The sequence below is a fragment of the Schistocerca serialis genome, chromosome 9 (genome assembly GCF_023864345.2).
Source record: "Schistocerca serialis cubense isolate TAMUIC-IGC-003099 chromosome 9, iqSchSeri2.2, whole genome shotgun sequence".
Lineage (NCBI taxonomy): Eukaryota > Metazoa > Arthropoda > Insecta > Orthoptera > Acrididae > Schistocerca > Schistocerca serialis.
This window is the reverse complement of record NC_064646.1, coordinates 271,830,508-271,853,481: the sequence shown is the minus strand read 5'-3', so window position 1 is coordinate 271,853,481 and position 22,974 is coordinate 271,830,508. Positions and strand designations below refer to the sequence as shown.

The 22,974-nt window shown below is 44.6% G+C and overlaps 1 protein-coding gene and 1 pseudogene across 1 annotated transcript in view; one reads left to right on the top strand and one right to left on the bottom strand.

Annotated features, from left to right (window-relative positions):
* Positions 1-22,974, bottom strand: part of LOC126419343 (CB1 cannabinoid receptor-interacting protein 1-like) — a 1,399,014-nt gene that overhangs the window by 254,711 nt on the left and 1,121,329 nt on the right. Inside the window, exon 3 of the mRNA XM_050086528.1 lies at positions 4,505-4,649. Within this exon, the coding sequence (XP_049942485.1) occupies positions 4,505-4,649 (145 nt within the window). The remainder of the gene's footprint in view (positions 1-4,504; positions 4,650-22,974) is intronic.
* LOC126420110 (5S ribosomal RNA) lies at positions 12,770-12,887 on the top strand (annotated as a pseudogene).

Here is a 22,974-nt window from a genome sequence, read left to right as displayed (position 1 = left end):
TTGCACTGCGACGGAAACAAAGTCCGCGATGGACACTGAACAGTTAATGTTACGCGCTTGATGCTGATACAGCGGAGGAGAAGATTAGCGTTTAACGTCCCGACGACAACGAAGTCATTGGAGACGGAGCATAAGCTCGAATTACGGAAGGATGGGGAAGGAAAGCGGCCGTTCCTTTTCGGAGAAACCACACCACCATCTGTCTTAAGCGATTTAGGGAACTCACTGAAAACCTAAATCAGGATGGACGGACGCGTGTTTGAATCGTCGTCCTCCCGAGTGCGAGTCCAGAGTACTACCCACTGCGCAACCCCGCTCGGTGCTAATAGAGCAATAAAGTTAGTCACATGTCTACACAAGCAATGAAATGAGTCACATGTCAACGTTACCTTCGTTCCTTTGGAACAGCCAACATTGGTGGTGAACCTAAAAATTACAGCTCACTGTAAATTCTAACCATCTGTAGGCAAGAGGCTTTCTTGAAAAGTTCATGTAAGAAAACGTAATGTTGTTCTGTTTCTTTGTGTTTCCCACCATTAATGTGATCATGAAGAGAAGTGGAAAAACAACTCTACAACGGAAATAAAGCGTTTTCTGATCCATACAACACATTTTATTTCTCTAAGTGTGAGGAATGCTTCCTGAAATCCTTCCTTTTTGGTACATCCAATACATAAAACGTGAAAAAGCGAATGCGACTAAGTACAAATCACTCCTTTCAAGAAAATACTACCCAATATTACAAGTTGTTGCCAGCATGAAGTCCTACTCTCGCGAAAATTACGAAGTACATTGATTTTAGTCCAACGTGAAAATATAGAACATCACATGGCTTTTTAGATTTGCAAAAGGCCTATCACGTTGAACTAGTTTCTAGGTTGTGAGAAGTAATGAATAACCAGAATATTCATAAATGTTATGTACAAGCCGTTAGAAAGCTGTATTTAGACGATACATGTTGAGTTAATGCTGGGAAGTTACTGTTAAAGAAACTTAAGGCTAGCAAAGGACTCAAACAAGGGTTCTGCTTAAAATATTTTTGAACGAAGGCTTGAAAAAAAGAAGGAAAAGGAGGTGCAAAAACGTGGAAATTAGAACAGGTGATGACATCTTATTCATCATAAATTTCGTCGACGATCAGGTCAGTTTCGCCAAGGAAGATGAAGTGTGTTATATGTTAAGAAATCTTAAAGAAGAATAAGAACAATGTGGTATGAAAATAAACTTCACAAAGATAGAATACTTGGCTGTCGGAGTTTGTTAAGGGTGATGGATCTACAGCAAAGTGTAGTCAATGATATAAGTAATTAGGTACAGGCATTTCAGACAGAGATGGAAGCAACGGGGAAATAAAGCACAGGATAGGAAAGGTAAGGGAAAGGTGGATATTAAGCATCTACACTTCTTTATTTGGAGTAAAAATATGCCAAAAAATTGAAAAGAACAATATACAAAACAGCATATTTGAGAACATTGCTCGGAATGGTGCTGAATTGTGGAGTTTCTCCATGGTCAGTCACAAGAAATTAAAAGACAATGGATATGTAATTTTGGAGACGAAGTTGTGAAGCAAAAAGAATATACACAATAAGAAATGAAGTGCTACGGAAACAGTTAAAAACAAACGACTAGCATGATGTGGACACGTCAGAAGATGGCCTTTTAGTACATGGCGCTGGAGACCTGCACGACAAAAAAAAAGGAAGACCCCGGATACACTGGAACGACGGAGTGAGGCGTGCGATGAAGGACAGGACCATGCGAGGACTAGCAAGACAGAAAGAGACGGAAACTTGGATGCGAGAGACCCCGCATCGTGTAGAAAACCCGCAGAAAGATGAAGAAGTGAAAATTTCTAAGTTCGGCTCCTCAACGACTCATTCAGAAACAGAGTTCCATTGGTTGCCCCACACAGAAGATTCACCATGTGCCGAGGCCAAATTCTGCAGCTTCCGACAGGTAGGTGTGTGCTGCTTCGAGCGCAAAAACCCTCATAAGACGGGGCGCGAGACGTGCAGTTTGCGTAAGCTCGCGTCCTCCCCAATACTAACTTGAACTGACTTGCTTCAGCCGATTAGTGTAAAATTTAGAAAATGGACATTTGTTCGAATTTCGACAATAATTATATTAAGATTGTTCTAATTTTTCCCCTCTTTCAATGATACTCAGTTTGAGACTTTACAATCGGCTCTACAATTACTGGTTTTCTTTTTATCAGAAAAACGGTAAATATGTCAGTTCATAAAAGTAAATCTCCCAGGGAAAACATATCTGTGTATTACTCTACTGATTTATACGGGCATGTCATTCCGAACAGGCTTTTTATGTGCTTCTCAATAGTGCTTCCAAACATTAGTTTCACGTCACTTTACATTTACAGATATTTTTATTAAACGGCGTTTCAATTACATGCTAAGTGTACTGAGAAATCAAAGTTATATCCACAACGCTTTTACATAAGAAGAAAGGTAATGTCTTTTTCTACCTTGGTTGGTGCTCTTACTACGTCTACACTACTGAATTACGGCGTTCTGGCTGAATTTTCATTTTTTTTTTACTTTTATTCGTGTTGTAGCATCTGCATCGTTTAATCGGTAGCCGAGACATTTTCGTTTGATGCAGCTGTTAGTAGTACCTTTTGTTTTTGTAGTTATACAGATGTAATAGCGCTTTATGTTTAATGACAACCGAATTGGTTGATTTAGTTTGTACTACTCTCATGATCATAAATTAAGCATAATGCTGATACATGGTGAAACAACGCTGTGGTGCGCGGTTTGCGCCGGCCGAAGTGGCCGTGCGGTTAAAGGCGCTGCAGTCTGGAACCGCAAGACCGCAACGGTCGCAGGTTCGAATCCTGCCTCGGGCATGGATGTTTGTGATGTCCTTAGGTTAGTTAGGTTTAACTAGTTCTAAGTTCTAGGGGACTAATGACCTCAGCAGTTGAGTCCCATAGTGCTCAGAGCCATTTGAACCATTTGCACAACTACTCTATTAGCAGCCGAAAAGAAGTGGCTTTCGATTCGGAACCGCAAACATTTGATGACAAGGTGACAAGTCAACCGAATCTTCCACCGGAAAACATGAGTGGTGGGTCATACATATACCTAAGGACATCACACACATCTATGCCCGAGGTAGGATTCGAACCTGCGACCGTAGCGGTCGCGCGGTTCTAGACTGTAGCGCCTAGAACCGCACGGCCACCCCGGCCGGCTCAAAGTAACAGAAAATTGCTCAAGTTTCAAATGCTACAGGTTTATTGGTGATTAGTAGTATGTGCAATATCTGCGTTGTACGACGTACTATGCAGTGTCCTTCAGACAAGGCTGCCTATCTGAAGGAACAGACACTGCAGCAAATGACAGCCGTATGAAATAAGTTAAATGTTTTTGCAATTGCCAGTACGATTACACTTCCCTGAAGAGTCGGCCGATATATCATTTCCTCCTGCGTATGTCTCGTGGAAAGGTCACCAAGATAAAATCATATTCGAGCCCACGTGGAGGCTTATCAACAACCGTTCTTCCCGTGGATCATTTGCTACTTGAAGATCAGTGTCAATGGAAATTTGTGCCAGACCTGGTCTTGAAGATGGATACCCGCTTATCACGAGTGGTCCCCTTAACCACTCAAGCTACCGGAAGACGCAATCGGAGCCGAACCGAAACTCCTATGTGTTACTGTGTGTCCGCTGTCCTGTACTTGCATAGTTTCTGTGATTTCTGTACAGGGAGAGCTCTTCAATGGTATTGTCGCGGCCTTGTTTAGAGGAATGAAACAGTAGTTGCAGTGTGTGTGTATGTGTGTGTGTGTGTGTGTGTGTGTGTGTGTGTGTGTTTGTGTATTGCACGACATACTAAGCACTGTCCTTGAGACATGCACGCATAAACTAAAAATACTATTTCATGCATAGACAAGGCCGCGACAGCAATAATGAAAGTCTCTCTCTGTGCAGAAATCACAGCTTCTGAGCAAGCACAGGCAGGGAACACATGGTGACATATGCGAGTTTGGATCCATCCTGGTGGCATGCTCGGGTAAGCACGAGTTTTCATTGTCACTAACGCTTTGTACAGCTGAAGTCTAATCGAATTCGTAACTGCAAATACATTTAATTCATCACTGATGAATCTCTTGCGTTCATTTGAGTCTGTCAGATCTCTTGTGTTAAAAGAAATTCATAACAACAGTTTAGAGAATCTTTTTTTATACACAGTGTCTTTTCTGGGTGAAGTGATAGGATTTCTGTGGCCTGGCACTTAACCGCTCTCATTTACCGCTCTCAACACCACGGTTGCTAACGTATTTCAGTTATACTTTTAGAAGCATTGCTGTGCGAAAACGTTTTCCTCTTACATAAGCAGCCTGCTCATTGCTGAACTGTTAGGGCAGGTTCCGCTCCTTCGCCCAGCGAGGCACCTCCACTTCTCTTCTGGTCGTTCCCTGTGCCTGCAGAGCCACACGGTTTGGCAGGGTGGAGTTCAGTACGGCGGCCACCTACCTTCATGATGATGGTGAGGTCCTCGCGGGTGCCCTTCTTGCTGGGGCTGAGGCCCTCCGTGTTGTAGTAGGAGGAGTAGGCGCACGCCGTGCTGTCCCGCGCGCGCTCGCAGGGCTCCATCTCCTGGCCCTGGATCACCAGGCTCCTGCACACACGACAACGGGCAGCGCGTCACCAACTCTGTGCAAAATAACTCGGACCGCAGCTGCGCAGACGGCGCGTTAGGGATCATAATGGCACTGAAACGGAGGATGACACGCGTAAAGCTGAAATACTAAACACCTTTTTTCAAAGCTGTTTCACAGAGGGAGTCCGCACTGCAGTTCCTTCTCTAAATCCTCGCACAAACAAAAAAACGGCTGACATCGAAATAAGTGTCCAAGGAATAGAAAAGCAACTGAAATCACTCAACAGAGGAAAGTCCACTGGACCTGACGGGATACCAATTCGATTCTACACAGAGTACGCGAAAGAACTTGCTCCCCTTCTAACAGCCATGTACCGCAAGTCTCTAGAGGAACGGAAGGTTCCAAATGATTGGAAAACAGCACAGGTAGTTCCAGTTTTCAAGAAGGGTCGTCGAGCAGATGCGCAAAATTATAGGCCTATATCTCTGACATCGATCTGGTGTAGAATTTTAGAAAATGTTTTTTGCTAGCGTATCATGTCATTTCTGGAAACCCAGAATCTACTCTGAAGGAATCAACACGGATTCCGGAAACAGCGATCGCGTGCGACCCAACTCGCTTTACTTGTTCATGAGACCCAGACAATATTAGATACAGGCTCCCAGGTAGCTGCCATTTTCCTTGACTTCCGGAAGGCGTTCGATACGGTTCCGCACTGTCGCCTGATAAACAAAGTAAGAGCCTACGGAATATCAGACCAGCTGTGTGGCTGGATTGAAGAGTTTTTAGCAAACAGAACACAGCATGTTGTTCTCAACGGAGAGACGTCTACTGAAGTTAAAGTAACCTCTGGCGTGCCACAGGGGACCATTGCTTTTCACAGTATATATAAATGACCTAGTAGATAGTGTCGGAAGTTCCATGCGGCTTTTTGCGGGTGATGCTGTAGTATACAGAGAAATTGCAGCATTAGAAAATTGCGCCGAAATGCAGGAATATCTGCAGCGGATAGGCACTTGGTGCAGATAGTGGCAACTGACGCTTAACATAGACAAATGTAATGTATTGCGAATACATAGAAAGAAGGATCCTTTATTGTATGATTATATGATATCGGAGCAAACACTGTTAGCAGTTACTTCTGTAAAATATCTGGGAGTGTGCGTGCGGAACGATTTGAAGTGGAATGATCATATAAAATTAATTGTTGCTAAGGCGGGTGTCAGGTTGAGATTCATTGGGAGAGTCCTTAGAAAAGTCCATCAACAAAGGAGGTGGCTTACAAAACACTCGTTCGACCTATACTTGAGTATTGCTCATCAGGTCGGGTTGACAGAGGAGATAGAGAAGATCTAAAGAAGAGCGGCGCGTTTCGTCACAAGGTTATTTGGTAAGCGTGATAGCGTTACGGAGATGTTTAGCAAACTCCAGTGGCAGACTCTGCAAGAGAGGCGCTCTGCATCGCGGTGTAGCTTGCTGTCCAGGTTTCGAGAGGGTGCGTTTCTGGATGAGGAATCGAATATATTGCTTGCCCCTACTTATACCTCCCGAGGAGATCACGAATGTAAAATTAGAGAGATTCGAGCGCTCACCGAGGCTTTCCGGCAGTCGTTCTTCCCGCGAACCATACGCTACTGGAACAGGAAAGGGAGGTAATGAGAGTACCACGTAAAGTGCCCCCCGCCACACACCGTTGGGTGGCTTGCGGAGTATAAATGTAGATGTAAATGCAGATGTAGGGGACGGGACAACGGTGCTGGAGGAGGGCTTCGTTGTGAATCGACACCACGCAGTAGTGGGGGATTGGAGTCCACTTCGACAGGTGAACCCCACTCTGATGATACAGTGATTAGTTCTGTGTACTATCCAGCAACACAGTGATTAGCACTCTGTGCCATGGAGCAATCTCCACCACGCAACACATGGATTGTAAGTAGTCAAAACTTTTCTAATGACGTCGAACCGAAAAAGTAAGGTCTCCTATTTTCTTGGGAAGTACATAGACCTGTTTATTTCTACAATAGTTTACATCAGTTTACAGCTTGAACATTTAGCTATTTTTCGACATAATCACCATTTCTGTCGCTGCATTTTTGTAGACGCTGTGGCAGTTTTTGTATGCCCATCTCGTACCAGCTCGCCGCCATGCTGTTCAGAAAGTTATGAACCTCTTCTTTCACATCGTCGTCGGAGCTAAATCGCTTTCCGGCCAACTTAGGGAACAGGTGATAGTCACTAGGCACCAGGTCAGGACTATAGGGTGAACTGCCCCGTTTGAGTTTTTTCAGAGTCTGACAGTACCTGTCAGAGTTAACAGTGGTCCCAGTGAACATAAAGTCGATCAACAATACCCCTTTTCGATCCCAAAAAAGGTTCTCATGACTTTACCGGCAGACTGTGTTTGTTTGAATCCGCGGCTTTGGCGAAGAAGGATGCCGCCACTGGCGTGATTGTTGCTTGGTCTCAGGTGTAAAGTGATATCCCCAGGTTTCGTCACCCGTAACAATTGAGTCCAGAAAGTTGTCCTGTTCGGCTGCAAGGCGGTGAAGAAATGCGCGGGAAGCATCAACTCGTTCTCCACCGAGGTTCCAGCGGAGGGCGAATGAATGAGAATACCTCCGAAAAATATCGAATAATGCGCCCACCACTAGTTGGTGATGTTACTACTATCTCAACTTTACAGGTTTTACGTGGCGTTGGATGCAATAACTCGTCATGATGTACGTACTAGGTGATTTAGTCAAAGGAACTGCCGTCGTAATGTTTTCAGACAGTTCTGCAACTCAATAAGTTATACAGCGCCTTTCACGAACATTCATAGTAAAGTTACATTCAGATTACCCACTGTCATATATTGACACTAATAGGGAGAGATATAGGTAGCTAATAAATAATTTCAGTATATATGTAGAAACAAGCGACATGATGCAATCTGCTTGAAGAGACTGAAAGTAGCAATAAAACAAGATTTGAGAGTGAATTCAAACGTACAACGCTTTTGAAACGTTCCACCAGAAGGTGTATGAGCAAGGTGAGGTTTGGGGGTGGACAAAAATATTGAAACACTAAAAACACGACACATTACCATGCCTAATAGGGCGCAGGAAAACTGTTGACATCCGAAACAGCTTCGAGTCGTCTCGTTATACCAGCTTTCCTGCGAAATACTGGAAAGTTCAGGTAACGATGAAGGCGGCGGACGGCGATCACACAACCTTCCCTCCAAGTTAGACTACAAAGGCTCAACCACATCTGGTTATTGTGATGGCCAGGAGAGATGCGCCAGTTCATCGACGGGCTCACAGTACCAGTCCTGGACGATGCCATCAGTATGAATAGCGGCCGTGCCGTCTTTGAACAGAGCATCACCATAGTCCTCTACACTGTGAAGCGGGATGTACCTGATCAGCCAAAATGGTCACATAATACTTGGCAATGATGCGAGCTTGCGAAGTAGCCATTGTGCCCTTGGAATGCGACAGTATCCTTGCATATATCATCACAGAGCCCCTGCCACTTTTCACTCTTGGCACGTAAGCTCGACCAGAAGTTGGAAACAGTATGAAACACGGCTCATGCAAACAAATGACTTTCTTCGATTGCTCCATAGTCCAGGATTTACGGCTTTGGTACGACGTTTTCCTGTTACGAGCATTTGTATCACTGATGAGTGGTTCTGGAATTCGAACTCGCCCTATTTCCTGCTTATGGAGCTTCCTTCGTAATGTTTGGGTGCCGCCAGGGTTCGTGAGTGCGACATTCAGTTCTTAAGTGAGCTTTGTAACTGTCGACCTCTTATTTTTCGTCACACTCCTCTTCACTAACTGTCCGTTACGATCACTTAACACACAGTTTCATGTGCGCTGTGACGTAGCTGATGGTCTTTTCCCGCTGCATGCAGTGTAAATCTTCTATAGCGAGCCGCCTGAAACACCAAACACTTCCGTTGCCTTGGTTAGGGAAACACCCACCACTCGCTCTACTTAAACCTAACTAACCTAAGGAAATCATACACATCTTTGTCCAGGATTCGAACCTGCGATCGGAGGTCGCGCGGTTCCTCACTGAAGCGCCTAAAACCGCTCGGCCACATCGGCCGGCAAAGATATTCCTGAGGCATGGCTTAGCCACAGCCTGAGGGATGTTTCCAGAATGAAATTTTCACTCTGTTGGGAACAAAGTTGAAATTCAGCTTGGGTACTGGACGTATTGTGAGGAGTGAGTTGTATTGCCTGTTTGGCTGTGATGGGCGAGTGTCCAGGCTTTCGTTACGTTTTTATTTTCACGGCTCCGTTTGATGTCACACTGTAACAATGAGTGACATATCTCGCGGTGTGGCCGGCCGCGGTGGCCGAGCGGTTCTAGGCGCTCAGTCCGGAACCGCGCGACTGCTACGGTCGCAGGTTCGAATCCTGCCTCGGGCATGGATGTGTGTGATGTCCTTAGGTTAGTTAGGTTTAAGTAGTTCTAAGTTCTAGGGGACTAATGACCTCAGATGTTAAGTCCCATAGTGCTCAGAGCCATACTAGCCATACCTCGCGGTGTGCTTTTGGCTTTAACATCGAGCGACGGGACAAATAATGATTAGAAATTGTCTCGTCTAGTCTCGTCTGCTTGCCGTCCAAATTCTGTCATCGAAAGTTTCTTTTATTAGCCGAATTTAAACCAGCTACCGTCGTGTCGTACGCTTGGCTACGCAGGCAAGTCAGTTCATGGGGTACGCAGTGAAGAAAAGAGCGCCAAATGATTTTCTCGGCACTGGTAAACGAGATTAGAAAATTGTTCTGAAATTCCCTGCGCCTGCTCTGATGCAGAAAATAGGGTAGAGTACTGCACGGCTTCAGCGCGGGAGTGCCATTCAAAGTAGCTGAGGGGCGCGACCAGTGTGCACATCGTTCGCAACTCTTGTTCACTTCATCCGAGCGAGCGACGGAAAAGGGCTCCTACTGCCGTATATGGTTTGTCGTAAATGGATTCTTTCAGTCTGGTGAGCAGGAAATAGTGAAGAAGACAGAAAATGCAGCGTAGCGATACAATTGAATTATTTCTTGCTGATTTAAATAAAACACATGTAAGCTTACAATCTAAATATACACTACTGGCCTTTAAAATTGCTACACCACGAAGATGACGTGCTACAGACGCGAAATTTAGCCGACAGGAAGAAGATGGTGTGATATGCAAATGATTAGCTTTTCAGAGCATTCACACAAGGTTGGCACCGGTGGCGACACCTACAACGTGCTGACATGAGGAAAGTTTCCATCCGATTTCTCATACACAAACAGCAGTTGACCGGCGTTGCCTGGTGAAACGTTGTTGTGATGCCTCGTGTAAGGAGGAGAAATGCGTACCATCACGTTTCCGACTTTGACAAGGGTCGGACTGTAGCGACATCGTATCGCGACATTGCTGCTCGCGTTGGTCGAGATCCAGAATCGAGAGCAGAATGTGGAATCGGTGGGTTCAGGAGGGTAGTACGGAACGCCGTGCTAGATCCCAACGGCTTCGCATCACTAACTGTCGAGATGACAGGCATTTTATCCGCATGGCTGTAACGGATCGTGCAGCCACGTCTCGATCCCTCAGTCAACAGATGGGGATGTTTGCAAGACGACAACTATTTGCAAGGACAGTTCGACGACGTTTGCAGCAGCATGGACTATCAGCTCTGAGACCATGGCTGCCGTTACCCTTCACGCTGCATCACAGGCAGGAGCGCCTGCAATGGTGTACTGAACGACGAACCAGGGTGCACGAATGGCAAAACGTCATTTTTTCGGATGAATCCAGGTTCTGTTTACAGCATCATGATGGTCGCATCCGTGTTTGGCGACATCGCGGTGAACGCACATTGGAAGCGTGTATTCGTCATCGCCACGCTGGCGTATCACCCGGCGTGATGGTATGGGGTGCCATTGGTTACACGTCTCGGTCACCTGTTGTTCGCATTGATACTTTGAACAGTGGACGTTACATTTCAGATGTGTTGCGACCCGTGGCTCTACCCTTCATTCGATCCCTGCGGAACCCTACATTTCAGCAGGATAATACACGACCGCATGTTGCAGGTCCTGTACGGGCCTTTCTTGATACAGAAAATGTTCGACTGCTGTCCTGCCCTGCCAGCACATTCTCCAGATCTCTCACCAGTTGAAAACGTCTGGTCAATGGTGGCCGAGCAACTGGCTCGTCACAATGAACTGTGGTATCGTGTTGAGGTCAGCTGTACCTGTACACGGCATCCAAGCTCTGTTTGACTCAATGCCCAGGCGTTTAATCTCATGTCAGTTCTAGTATAATATATTTCTCCAATGAATACCCGTTTATCATCTGCATTTCTTCTTGGTGTATCAATTTTAATGGTCAGTAGAGTATAAACCTCAAGACTAGTCTGAACACAACAGTGCTTCGCTGGTCCTAATGCAACTGGGACACCCTTCGTTTCCTCCGACTACAAACTGACTTGTCCAGCAAATTATGGGGTAACCTGCAATATCTGATCGAAAGTATCCGGACATCTGTTAATGGATATGCAGTGCGTCCATCCTTCGCATTTATAATTGCTCGAGCTCTGCCGGGGACACTTTCGATGAGGTGTCCGTCTGTGAAGGAATAATCCTCAGGAGCCGAAACCAGAAAAGGTTGTGATGTAGGGCGCTGGAGTCTGAATTGAATTCGACATTCAAACTGAACCGAAAGGTGTTACATTAGGTTCAAGTCAGGCCTCTGAGAAAGTCAATCCGTTCAAGAAATGTTGTTATCCACAAACCATTCCCTCGCAATGATACCTTATGACTGGGTGCATTATCATACTGATACAAACAATCGTCGTCTCCTAATTGTTCCCAAACTCTCAGTCTGGTAGATCACTTTGAGAATCCTGGTACTTTTAAAAAACACTTTATTTGTTTTGAAGATTAATAAAATTTTTTAAAAAATGAGAAAAGCTTATTTCATTCAGTGATTACTTCAATTTAATTAATGACACAGGAATCGTAAAATGTAAAAGAAAATAACTAATATCGTCAAAATATCGAAAAATTGACATATTATTATCAGTTTTTCGTAGAACCCGTATTCACTTCCCGCAGAACACCATTGTTGCACCGAACACAGTCTGGGAAACTCTCTGGTACACTATGCTGTAAAATCTGTTCGTATCCTATCGCATTTAGCTTTGTCTTAAGTCCATAACCACAAAAAAAGACCCCCATACCGTAACGCTGTCTCCTCGGGACGTCAGTGTTGACATTACACGTGATGGCTGGTAACGGTATTCAGGCATTCGCTAAACTCAAACCCTACCTTCCGGTTGCCACAAGCAATAACGTGCTTCATCATTCAAAGTCACTCGTTTCCAGGCAGCTCCTGCTCCGTGGCGTCGCCCTGCTCTACACTGCCTCAAGCATCGCTTAGCATTCACTACAGAAATGTGTGGCTAATGAGATGCTGCTCTACTATTGTACCCTACTCTTTTTGACACCCTAAGCTAGCAGGAATGCTAATTGCGGTTTGTAATTCGCTAGTGAATCTCTCCGTTGATTTCATGCGTGTTTTACAGTCACCCTCCGCACGGCTCAATGGTTCCTTTCCGTCATCGAGTGAGGTTTGCCAGATCTTGGTTCAGCTGTGATGGTTCCTCCGTATTTCCACTTCACAATCAACTGTCAAAAAGTGGACTTGGGTAGCTTTACAAGGGGTGAAATATCCCTGTTGGATTTATTACTCAGGTGACAGCCGATGACTACGTTCGAAGTCATAGGTATCTCCCGACTGACCGATTTTGAAGTTACTGATTCTTCAATGACAACACAATACACCCCGTCTCATCTTATATGGTTCAAAAGGCTCAGTGCACTATGGGACTTAACAGCTGAGGTCATCAGTCCCATAGAACTTAGAACTAATTAAACCTAACTAACCTAAGGACATCACATACATCCATGCCCGAGGCAGGATTCGAACCTGCGACCGTAGCGGTCGCGCGGTTCCAGACTGAAGCGCCTAGAACCGCTCGGCAACTTCAGCCGGCCTCATCTTATACTCGCGAGTTGTGCAGTCATAACACCTAGTGTCAGTTCCGCATTACATATGGTTGTCAGGGTAGTTTTTATCATATAGTACACACACAATGGGCAACGGCCTTGCCACATTGGATACACCGGTTCCCGTGAGATCACCGAAGTTAAGAGATGTCGGGCGTGGTCGGCACTTGGATGGGTGACCATCCAGGCCGCCATGCGCTGTTGCCATTTTTCGGGGTGCACTCAGCCTAGTGATGCCAATTGAGGAGCTACTCGACCGAATAGTAGCGGCTTCGGTCAAAGAAAACCATCATCACGACCGGGAGAGGGGTGTGCTGACCACACGCCCCTTCTACCTGCATCCTCAACTGAGGATGACACGGCGGTCGGATGGTCCCGATGGGCCAATTGTGGCCTGACGACGGAGTGCTACACACACAATGAGCACTGGATTTGCTGAGAATATGACAGAGGAGATCGAAACTACTGGAAGAGTTTGTGGAATGAAAATAAATGTAAATAAAACGGAAATAAATGACAATAAGAGGAGATGAAATTGTAAAAATATCGATGAATCGAGATACGTTGGTATGTGTCCATGATGTTAAATACGTATGACGTGTTACAGAAAGTGCAGCTCAAACATTAAACCGAGAATAACAATGGTGAAATTGGCATACTTTATACCAGAATTTTCTGGCTAGGCATGGAAATATGATTAAAGAAAAAGCTGATAACTTTTGTACGGAGTTTGTTCCTGTGCTACGTTGAAACATGGACCATGAGAAGAAAAGAGAGGAAACGACTGCAGATGGACGTGATGGAGAATGAAAAGATAATGAGTACACATGGCGACAACTGAAGACATGCTGAGTAGAGCAGGAGAAGAAGGACCATTGCCAGGCTACTGAAGACGGAAATAGACATTGGATATTGCGTCAATAAGGTTTTAGAAGCATCTGTGCAGGGGAAGAGATGGTAAGGACGAGAGAGGACCGAGATCTTGAACTATGTGCTTAATGGATGCAACTCAAGTACCTGGAGAAGGAAGCGATCGTGTACAATATGCAGAAACAGCAAGAAGCCTTTGAAAGAACAGGAAACTGATGGTGACGACTCTCAAAATGGAGGCCACCGTCAATCGTCCCTTGCATTCGTCAGTTCCTATTAATAAAGCTTTTCTGCAGCATGTAGAAGTGATTTTCTGCATGGGGTAAAGGCAGCTTCCACACGGGGCTTAGATCCCGACTTCATTCAGAAGGATTGAATGGCTTTTTCCGTGAAGCAGCGTTCGCAGTAAGGAGGAAAGCTTAAAGCGCTCTTCATTAAAGTAAAATGATGCTGGAGTTGATGGGAATTATAAAAAGCCAGAAACACATACGCGGTAGAAGAGATGGTACCACCATCCACACGGACCCATGTTTCCGAAGTTAAAGAAGGAATGGAGATTAGCATTCTCTTTTTCTACCGACTGGTTCTTTTACAGTACTACGTCATATCCGATAAATGTTAACGACACTATTTCTTTCATTTCAAATCAATTTGAAGCCTGCGAAAAAAACACTATTTTACTGGATCTTCGAGCGCCAAATTTTTGCTCGCGACTACTTTCTTCTGTTTCTTTCGAAAAGACATTGCCTTCCTTTTCTTGTTGGTACTGTGGCGAAGATTACGTGTTCATCTTGAGGATATCATCTTGTTTGTAGCGCCATAATTAACTTTTAACAATAAATCCACTGGTTTAAATGTATCCAGAGCAGATATTCATGGAGCTGTGAGTGATTTATATTTTGTTATCAACTGTACCAACCAAGTACAGATGTTTACAAAATATAAAAGAAAAACATTCACCTTCAGTTGGAATCATGATTTTCTTATTATGAAGTACTATGCATTTCCTCCTTATGTGTGCATGGTAGTTTCTACTATTGCACTGGCCCAGTCTGAGGCACAGAACTGCCTGGCGCTAATGCAAAAAACATTTTCATAGGGAGAGAGGTGCCGTAATTGTGATGACCACGCACTATGAAGTACGAAACCGTATTCAGAATGAAAGAGCGCTTATTCGGGAAGAAGACGAAGCGCAAGAAGCTGGCCAGTGCCTCTGTAGGACGAAGTTTGGGAATACTCCAGTTCTGGGCAGACTCCACAATCTGAGGAAACAGGAAGAAATGATCGAAGGAAATATTTGGCATCCAATGACGACGAACCTCCAGCATGCTGGGATAACTGCAGGCAAGCTACTTCTGTGAATCAGTACAACAAAAAACCATTCTAAGTTGCAAATTTCACTTTTTTTTATTTTACCGATGGCTAGTTTCAGGCCAGGATCCTTTATCAAAGCATCGTAACAGATCATCAAAATCGTATTTCCGGAAATACAAAAGCCGTATATATATATATATATGTATCATGAAGCGCAAACTAACAGCTACAGTAGATACAGATAATTGTATGGGGTAAACAAAGAAAGTGAAATTTGCAACTTTGGCTGGCTTTTCGTTGTACCCAACGACGGCGCCATGCTGATACACCTTGTTCTCTCTTCAGGAATGGGGGTATTGCTGTTGGAAAAGTACTGGCCAGCAGACCCCCAGTCTCATACTCATTCTCAGATGTACTCAGATGCTCACACACGCTCACCGATGTTAACTGTACATGACTATGTCGAGGTGCATATGTGATGCCAACCAATACTGTCCCTGTCGTCAGCTGATTTGGAGATGAAGACTACTGCAGTGCCATACACAATATGTAAGAGGCTGTTTAGGTTTTTTTTGTTAACAGCGCGTAGCGTTGCGCAGTTGGAGGTGAGTCGCCAGCAGTGGTGGATGTGGGGAGAGAGACGGCGGAGTTTTGAGAGCGGACGATCTGGACTTGTGTCCATCAGAGACAGTAAATTTGTAAGACTGGATTTCATGAACTGATATATATATATATATATATATATATATATATATATATATATGTTGTTGTGGTCTTCAGTCCTGAGACTGGTTTGATGCCGCTCTCCATGCTACTCTATCCTGTGCAAGCTTCTTCATCTCCCAGTATCTACTGCAACCTACATCCTTCTGAATCTGCTTAGTGTATTCATCTCTTGGTCTCCCCCTATGATTTTTACCCTCCACGCTGCCCTCCAATACTAAATTGGTGATCCCTTGATGCCTCAGAACATGTCCTACCAACCGATCCCTTCTTCTGGTCAAGTTGTGCCACAAACTCCTCTTCTCCCCAATCCTATTCAATATTTCCTCATTAGTTATGTGATCTACCCATCTAATCTTCAGCATTCTTCTGTAGCACCACATTTCAAAAGCTTCTATTCTCTTCTTGTCCAAACTATTTACCGTCCATGTTTCACTTCCATACATGGCTACACTCCATACAAATACTTTCAGAAATAACTTCCTGACACTTAAATCTATACTCGATGTTAACAAATTTTTCTTCTTCAGAAACGCTTTCCTTGCCATTGCCAGTCTACATTTTATATCCTCTCTACTTCGTCCATCATCAGTTATTTTGCTCCCCAAATAGCAAAACTCCTTTACTACTTTAAGTGTCTCATTTCCTAATCTAATACCCTCAGCATCACCCGACTTAACTCGACTACATTCCATTATCCTCGTTTTGCTTTTGTTGATGTTCATCTTATATCCTCCCTTCAAGACACCATCCATTCCGTTCAACTGCTCTTCCAAGTCCTTTGCTGTCTCTGACAGAATTACAATGTCATCGGCGAACTTCAAAGTTTTTATTTCTTCTCCATGGACTTTAATACCTACTCCAAATTTTTCTTTTGTTTCCTTTACTGCTTGCTCAATATAGAGATTGAATAACATCGGGGAGAGGCTACAACCCTGTCTCACTCCCTTCCCAACGACTGCTTCCCTTTCATGTCCCTCAACTCTTATAACTGCCATCTGGTTTCTGTACAAGTTGTAAATAGCCTTTCGCTCCCTGTATTTTACGCCTGCCACCTTTAGAATTTGAATATATATATATATATATATATATATATATATATATAAAATAGCTTTTGAACACTATTAAGGTAAATACATTGTTTGTTCTTTGTCAAAATCTTTCATTTGCTAACTATGCCTATCAGTAGTTAGTGATTTCAGTTGTTAGAATCTTTTATTTAGCTGGCAGTATTGGCGCTCGCTGTATTGCAGTAGTTTGAGTAACGAAGATTTTTGTGAGGTATGTCATTCATGAAAGGTATAGGTTATTGTTAGTCAGGGCCATTCTTTTGTAGGGGTTATTGAAAGTCAGATTCCGTTGCACTAAAAAGCATTGTGTGTCAGTTTAAGCACAGTCATTTATAATTTTTCTAAGGGGACGTTTCAAGTATTCAGTCGTCTTCAAAGGATTTTGTCTGTAGTAGCAGCAGGCAATTACATGTGCTAAAAATCCTGCCAAATTTTCATTGGTCGCTTCAGCTTGCATATGTACATCATGTGTGTTTGAGACTTAAAAAGATCTCTAGAACCATACAGTTTCACAATGCTATCCGCCTATTTTTATACTAGCGGGTCCGTCAATCTTGACTTCTAGTGGTCAGTTCCTCATAAAGAAGGGGCACATGGATCCTTATGGTCGGATAGTGTACGTACTGGCTCAATCCTCGAGAATTTAGCTTTGGCTCGCGTGATTCCACGGACTCTGATATAGTCTGAAGTTCAAACACAGAGATATGTAAACAGGTAGAATAGGCGCTGAGATACGCAACGCCTATAACCACGACAAGAGTCTGGCGCGGTTGTTAGATCGGTTACTGCTACTACAATAGCAAGTTATCAATATTTAAGAGAGTTTGAACACGGTATTATAGTCGGCCCATGAGCGATGGGACATAACATATCCACATATGAAGTGGAGATTTTCCTGTACGACCATTTCACGAGTGTACCGTGAATATCAAGAATCCGGTAAAACATCAAGTCTCCGACATCACTGCCGTCGGAAAAAGATCCTGCCAGAACAAGACCAACGACGGTTGAAGAGAATCGTTCAACGTGACAGAAGTGCAATTCTTCCGCAAACTGATGCAGACTTCAGTGCTAGGCCATCAAGAGTGTCAGCGTGCGAACCTTTCGACGAAACATCATCGATATGGGCTATCGGAGCCAAAGGCCCACTCGTGTACTCATGACTGCACGACACAAAGCTTTACGCCTCGCCTGGGCCCGTCAACACCGACTGTTGATGGCTGGAAATGTGTTGCCTGGCTGGACGAGTCTCATTTCAAATTGTATCGAGTGGATGGGCACGTACGGGTATGGAAAACCTCATGAATCCATGGACCCTGCATGTCAGCAGGGGACTGTTCGAGCTGGTGGAGGCTCTGTAATGGTGTGTGGCGTGTGCAGTTCGAGTGTTACGGGACCCATGATAGTCTAGATACGACTCTGACAGGCAACACGTACCTAAGCATCCCTCCTGATCAACTGTTTCCATTCATGTGCTTTGTGCATTCTGAGGGCCATGGGCAATTTCAGCAGGACAATGCGACATCCCCCACCTCTAGAATTCCTATAGAGTGGCTCCAGGAACACTCTTCTGAGTTTAAACAGATACGCTGGCCAGAAAACACCCCAGACATGAATATGATTGACGCATTGCAACGTGCTGTTCAGAAGAAGTCTCTATCCCCTCGTACTCTTACGGATTTATGGATAGCCCTGCAGGATTCACGGTGTCAATTTCCTCCAGCATTACTTCAGACATTAGTCGAGTCCATGGCAGACTCCAAACTAAGGTACGAGCATATGGGACTGGTTCCCAAATATGTGACTGACTCGAAGACTTTTTAAGTAATAGAACCCAGTACGTTGTCCTCGATGGTGAGTGTTCATCGGAGGTGAGGGTATCATCTGGAGTGCCTCAGGGAAGTGTGGTAGGTCCGCTGTTGTTTTCTATCTACATAAATGATCTTTTGGATAGGGTAGATAGCAATGTGCGGCTGTTTGCTGATGATGCTGTGGTGTACTGGAAGGTGTCGTCGTTGAGTGACTGTAGGAGGATACAATATGACTTGGATAGGATATGTGATTGGTGTAAAGAATGGCAGCTAACTCTAAATATAGATAAATGTAAATAAACGCAGATGAATAGGAAAAAGAATCCCGTAATATTTGAATACTCCATTAGTAGTGTAGCGCTTGACAGTCACGTCGATTAAATATTTGGGCGTAACATTGCAGAGCGATATGAAGTGCGACAAGCATGTAATGGCAGTTGTGGGGAAGGCGGATAGTCGTCTTCGGTTCATTGGTAGAATTTTGGGAAGATGTGGTTCATCTGTAAAGGAGACCGCTTATAAAACACTAATACGACCTATTCTTGAGTACTACTCGAGCGTTTGGGATCCCTATCAGGTCGGATTGAGGGAGGACATAGAAGCAATTCAGAGGCCGGCTGCTAGATTTGTTACTGGTAGGTTTGATCATCACGCGACTGTTACGGAAATGCTTCAATAACTCGGGTGGGAGTCTCTAGAGGAAAGGAGGCGTTCTTTTCGTGAATCGCTACTGAGGAAATTTAGAGAACCAGCATTTGAGGCTGACTGCAGTACAATTTTACTTCCGCCAATTTATATTTCGCGGAAAGACCACAAAGATAAGAGAGATTAGGGCTCGAACAGAGGCATCTACATCTACATCTACATGACTACTCTGCAATTCACATTTAAGTGCTTGGCAGAGGGTTCATCGAACCACAATCATACTATCTCTCTACCATTCCACTACCGAAGAGCGCGCGGGAAAAACGAACACCTAAGCCTTTCTGTTCGAGCTCTGATTTCTCTTATTTTATTTTGATGATTATTCCTACCTATGTTGGTTGGGCTCAACAAAATATTTTCGCATTCTGAAGAGAAAGTTGGTGACTGAAATTTCGTAAATAGATCTCGCCACGACGAAAAACGTCTTTGCTTTAATGACTTCCATCCCAACTCGCGTATCATATCTGCCGCACTCTCTCCCCTATTACGTGATAATACAAAACGAGCTGCCCTTTTTTGCACCCTTTCGATGTCCTCCGTCAATCCCACCTGGTAAGGATCCCACACCGCACAGCAATATTCTAACAGAGGACGAACGAGTGTAGTGTAAGCTGTCTCTTTAGTGGACTTGTTGCATCTTCTGAAACGCAACCTTTGGCTCCGCTTCCCCACAATATTATCTATGTGGTCTTTCCAACTGAAGTTGTTCGTAATTTTAACACCCAGGTACTTAGTTGAATTGGCAGCCTTGAGAATTGTACTATTTATCGAGTAATTGAATTCCAACGGATTTCTTTTGGAACTCATGTGGATCACCTCACACTTTTCGTTATTTAGCGTCAACTGCCACCTGACACACTATACAGCAATCTTTTCTAAATCGCTTTGCAACTGATACTGGTCTTCGGATGACCTTACTAGACGGTAAATTACAGCATCATCTGCGAACAACCTAAGGGAACTGCTCAGATTGTCACCCAGGTCATTTATATAGATCAGGAACAGCAGAGGTCCCATGACGCTTCCCTGGGGAACATCTGATATCACTTAAGTTTTACTCGATGATTTGCCGTCTATTACTACGAACTGCGACCTTCCTGACAGGAAACCACGAATCCAGTCGCACAACTGAGACGATACCCCATAGGCCCACAGCTCGATTAGAAGTCGCTTGTGAGGAACGGTGTCAAAAGCTTTCCGGAAATCTAGAAATACGGAATCAACTTGAGATCCCCTGTCGATAGCGGCCATTACTTCGTGCGAATAAAGAGCTAGCTGCGTTGCACAAGAACGATGTTTTCTGAAACCACGCTGATTACGTATCAATAGATCGTTCCCTTCGAGGTGATTCATAATGTTTGAATACAGTATATGCTCCAAAACCCTATTGCAAACCGACGTCAATGATATAGGTCTGTAGTTCGATGGATTACTCCTACTACCTTTCTTAAACACTGGTGCGACCTGCGCAATTTTCCAATCTGTAGGTACAGATCTATCGGTGAGCGATCGGTTGTATATGATTGCTAAGTAGGGAGCTCTTGTATCAGCGTAATCTGAAAGGAACCTAACCGGTATACAATCTGGACCTGAAGACTTGCCTGTATCAAGCGATTTGAGTTGCTTCGCAACCCCTAAGGTATCTACTTCTAAGAAACTCATGGTGGCAGCTGTTCGTGTTTCAAATTCTGGAATATTCCATTCGTCTTCCCTGGTGAAGGAATTTCGGAAAACTGCGTTCAATAACTCCGCTTTAGCGGCACAGTCGTCGGTAACAGTACCATCGGCACTGCGCAGCGAAGGTATTGACTGTGTCTTGCCGCTTGTGTACTTTATATACGACCAGAATTTCTTCGGATTTTGTACCAAATTTCGAGACAACGTTTCGTTGTGGAACCTATTAAAGGCACCTCGCATTGAAGTCTGTGCCAAATTTCGCGCGTCTGTAAATTTTAGCTAATCTTCGGGAATTCGCGTTCTTCTGAAATTCGCATGCTTTTTCCGTTGCCTCTGCAGCAGCGTTCGGACCTGTTTTGTGTACCATGGGGCATCAGTTCCATCTCTTAACAGTTTATGAGGTATGAATCTCTCAATTGCTGTTGCTACTATATCTTTGAATTTGAGCCACATCTCGTCAACATTTGCATAGTCCGTTCGGAAGGAATGGAGATTGTCTCTTAGAAAGGCTTCTAGTGATACTTTATCCTCTTTTTTAAATAAAATTATTTTGCGTTTGTTTCTGGTGGATTTGGAAGAAACGGTATTGAGCCTAGCTACAAAGACCTTGTGATCACCAATCCCTGTATCAGTCATGATGCTCTCTATCAGCTCTGGATTGTTTGTGGCTAAGAGGTCAAGTGTGTTTTCGCAACCATTTACAATCCGCGTGGGTTCGTGGACTAACTGCTCGAAATAATTTTCGGAGAAAGCATTTAGGACAATCTCGGAAGATGTTTTCTGCCTACCATCGGTTTTGAACAAGTATTTTTGCCAACATATCGAGGGAAGGTTGAAGTCCCCACTAACTATAACCGTATGAGTGGGGTATTTATTTGTTACAAGACTCAAATTTTCTCTGAACTGTTCAGCAATTATATCATCGGAGTCTGGGGGTCGGTAGAAGGAGCCAATTATTAACTTAGTTCGGCTGTTAAGTATAACCTTCACCCATACCAATCGCACGGAGTATCTACTTCGACTTCACTACAAGATAAACCACTACTGACAGACACAAACACTCCATCACCAATTCTGCCTAATCTATCTTTCCTGAACACCGTCTGGGACTTCGTAAAAATTTCTGCAGAACTTATTTCAGGCTTTAGCCAGCTTTCTGTACCTATAACGATTTCAGCTTCTGTACTTTCTATTAGCGCTTGAAGCTCAGGGACTTTCCCAGCACAACTACAACAATTTACAACCACAATTCCGACTGTTCCTTGATCCAAGCACGTCCTGTATTTGCCATGCACCCTTTGAGATTGCAGCCCACCCCGTACTTTCCCGAGGCCTTCTAACCTAAAAAACCGCCCAGTCCACGCCACACAGCCTCTGCTACCCGTGTAGCCGCCAGCTGAGTGTAGTGAACTCCTGACCTATTCAGCGGAACCCGAAACGCCACCACCCTATGGCGCAAGTCAAGGAATCTGCAGTCAACACGGTCGCAAAACCGTCTCTGATTCAGACCCTCCACCCGGCTCTGCACCAAAGGTCCGCAGTCGGTTCTGTCAACGATGCTGCAGATGGTGAGCTCTGCCTTCATCTCGTAAGCAAGACCTGCAGCCTTCACCAAATCAGATAGCCGCTGGAATCCAGAGAGAATTTCCTCAGATCCAAAGCGGCACACGTCATTAGTGCCGACATGTGCCACCACCTGCAGCTGGCTGCACCCTGTGCTCTTCCTGGCATCCGTAAGGACCCTTTCCACATCAGGAATGACTCCACCCGGAATGCACACGGAGTGCACACTGGATTTCTTCCCCTCCTTAGCCGCCATATCCCTAAGGGGCCCCATTACGCGCCTAACATTGGAGCTCCCAACTACCAATAAGCCCACCCTCTGCGATTGCCCGGACCTTGAAGGCTGAGAATCATCCTCTGAAACAGGGAAGGCAGCTGCATCCAGCCAGGGACAGTGCCTGAAACCTGTTTGTCAGACGCACCGGGGAGGCTTTCTGATCAGCCTCCGGGGACGTCTTTCGCTGCCTGCCATGCCTTGGAACGACCTGCCAATCAACCACAGGCAAGGGCTCAGCCCCACTGCGGGCAGCAACCGGGGCAACCACAACGGCAGACCGATAT